This window comes from Phaseolus vulgaris, chromosome 5, assembly GCF_051622355.1.
Source record: "Phaseolus vulgaris cultivar YP4 chromosome 5, ASM5162235v1, whole genome shotgun sequence".
Classification (NCBI taxonomy): Eukaryota; Viridiplantae; Streptophyta; class Magnoliopsida; order Fabales; family Fabaceae; genus Phaseolus; species Phaseolus vulgaris.
Window position 1 is genome coordinate 44,420,048 of NC_143502.1, and position 2,701 is coordinate 44,422,748.

The 2,701-nt window shown below is 35.1% G+C and overlaps 1 protein-coding gene across 1 annotated transcript; it reads right to left on the minus strand.

Annotated features, from left to right (window-relative positions):
* Positions 1-220: 220 nt before the first annotated feature.
* LOC137822473 (uncharacterized) lies at positions 221-1,476 on the minus strand. Its single transcript, XM_068627359.2, has one exon. It carries the CDS (start codon positions 1,430-1,432, stop codon positions 221-223), a length of 1,212 nt encoding a protein of 403 aa, XP_068483460.1. The 5' UTR covers positions 1,433-1,476.
* Between the last annotated feature and the right edge of the window lie 1,225 nt (positions 1,477-2,701).

Consider the following 2,701-nt stretch of genomic DNA (forward strand, 5'->3'; position numbering starts at 1 on the left):
GGAATCATTAGCAAGCATTGAAACAGAGAAACATTGTGATTCAACAGTTTTCAGATTCACTTGAAAGGTTCTGTTCTGTGCCATAGGAGCCTTTAAAACCATCTTATTTGCAGCATCAAAAATTTCCAGAAATCCTTGATTCATATTCATTGAAAACCCTTTTTCCAGCAATTGTCCAAGGCTAATCAAATTGCTATTCATGGTAGGAACATAGAGTACATCAGGAAAGTATGGCTTTCTTGCCATTTCTGCCACTGATTAAAACATCACCAGTCCCTTCTGCCTGTATGACTCTATCATCTGCAAATCTAATATTGCTTTTTCTGGTTTCATCAAAGTTCACTAACCAATTTCGATTTCCAGTCATATGATTGGAACAACCAGAATCTATATACCACTTATCATCACAGCTGGAATCATGGTTTGTTATCATCATGAGAAGAAGAGGTTTTTCCTCAGAAATTACCTCACTGTCTTCTTTAGCTATGTGTGCTTCATCATAATGGTTGCCTCTATGTTCATTCTGATCTGGAGGTGCTTGACACTCATTGGAAAAGTGACCAACTTTCCCACAATTAAAGCACTTAATACGTTTTCTGTCAACCTTCTTCTTGCCATCACGCCAGTAATTGTTCCCCTCTTTTCTTGAGGAACTTTCAGCATGATCAATCTTCTCACGTTCTTGATATTGGATATTTTTTGGATTCCCTCCTCTGTAGTCCTTTCCCTTACCACGACCTTTGTATCCACCTCTACCATTATAGCCCCCTTTCTTTGAAATCTGGGCCACCAATGCCTGATCAACAGGCTTCTCTGTGGATCTTTCCATGAGCCTCTGCTCATGCGCTTCGAGGGAACCTTGAAGGTCCTCCACTTTCAGGTCTTCAATCTTTTTCGATTCCTCAATCGCCACAACGATATGATCGAAATTGGGGTTTAGGGTTCTAAGAATTTTTTCCACCATTGACTGATCAGAGATCTTTTCACCGCAAGCCTTCATCGCGTTTGTGTGGCTTATTATTCGATTGAAGAATTGAGCGATTCTTTCATGTGACTCCATTTGCATCAATTCATATTGACGCCTCAATGTCTGCAATCGAACTTTCTTCAACTGTTCAGCCCCTTTATTACATTTCTCAAGAATCTGCCATGCCTCATGGGAGGATTTTGCTGCCGCAATCTTCTCAAAATGCGCATCATCAACACATTGATGAAGAAGGACCATGGCTTTGCAATCTTTCTTCTTATTTTCCTTGTGTGTGGCTCTTTGTGCTTCTGTTGCTCTTTCAACCAGATCTGTGTAGCCATTCTCCACAATTTCGCTGATTTCTTGATACCCCATAATTGCTTTCATTTGGATACTCCATCTATCCCAATTCTTTCCATCAAGAATAGGAAAATTAGCAATGAAGTTTGCACCAGTTTGCCCCATTGACAATCAAACAGAAAGCACCTTTGGATCGAAGAAGAAAACCTAGCTCTGATACCACTTGTTAGAGCAGACACACAAAAGATGGAACTCACAGTGAGAAATATGAGAAGAGAGTCTGTTCTGTTATTGATTTCTTCTTATTTAAACAATACAAAGAATTGTCTATTTATAGGCACTATTAATTTGGATTATTTCTAACACAGAGAAGCATCATTGGTCGTCTGCATTGTCATCGTGGAGTGTGAGGCCGTCGCGGAGTGCATCGCCATCGCGGAGTGTTTCTGTTGCGTGCGTTGCTCATTGCAGAGTGCATTGTGTGAGGGATGAGTATAAAAGGTTAAAAAAAGAAATATCAACTTAGAAATTCAAACTTTCATACTATTTACTCAAGTTTTAAATAATTAAATAATTTTTTAAAAAGTATGCATATTTATTTAAATTAATTTATAAAAATTTAATTTAAATTATTTTTTTTATTAGCTATCAAAAATATAATATCTAATTATATTATAATTTTTATTAATAATAGATATTTTTAGTAACCAATAATATTTAGTTTATAAAATAGTATTTAAATTAGTTATTAAACAAACTATTTTTAGTGAAGTCGAGTGTATGTCACTCCCTTCCTTTTTTTTATATCTTTTTATTTCTTCTTCTAGATTTTTTTAGAATAAAAGTAAGTTATTCAAAATTCAATCATTATCATATACATAATTACTTTATATTCTTTTAATGGTAAGATTTTATTATTAATTTGAGATTTTACTGCTTAGTTGAAAAATAATATTTTTTTTCAAAATTTATCTTTTGATTTGAATTTTGATTATTTTAATATTTTGCATTAAGTTTCTAATAGTGTGAATGTATTTTATATTCTTTTTGTTATTGTTTGGAATTTGAATAACTTTTAGGTAAATAAAACTGTACTGTATGGGCGAGACCGAGATTCGGTCTCCCTGATTGAGATCAGGGAAACCTGACCAAGATCAGGAAAATCTGGTCAAGACGAGGGAAACCACCACAGACGACCCGATCGACTGACACATAAATCCACTAACGCTCAAACCAAGGTGAGTGAAGTTAATCTATCATTAAGAAGGCAGTTTCTTCTTGCACCCCTACAATTTTCTTCCTGCACTCCCACAAGGTTGCACAAAGACAAAAATGTCCCTATATAAATTGTACATTTTTTTTTGTATTCCGGATTATGAAATCCGGTAAATTTTTGGATTGACACTTCTGGAAAATTTTTGGATTGACGCATCC

Excerpts from the sequence above, each read along its gene's own strand:
- LOC137822473 (XM_068627359.2), bottom strand. The coding sequence starts at position 1,432 with ATGGGGCAAACTGGTGCAAACTTCATTGCTAATTTTCCTATTCTTGAT.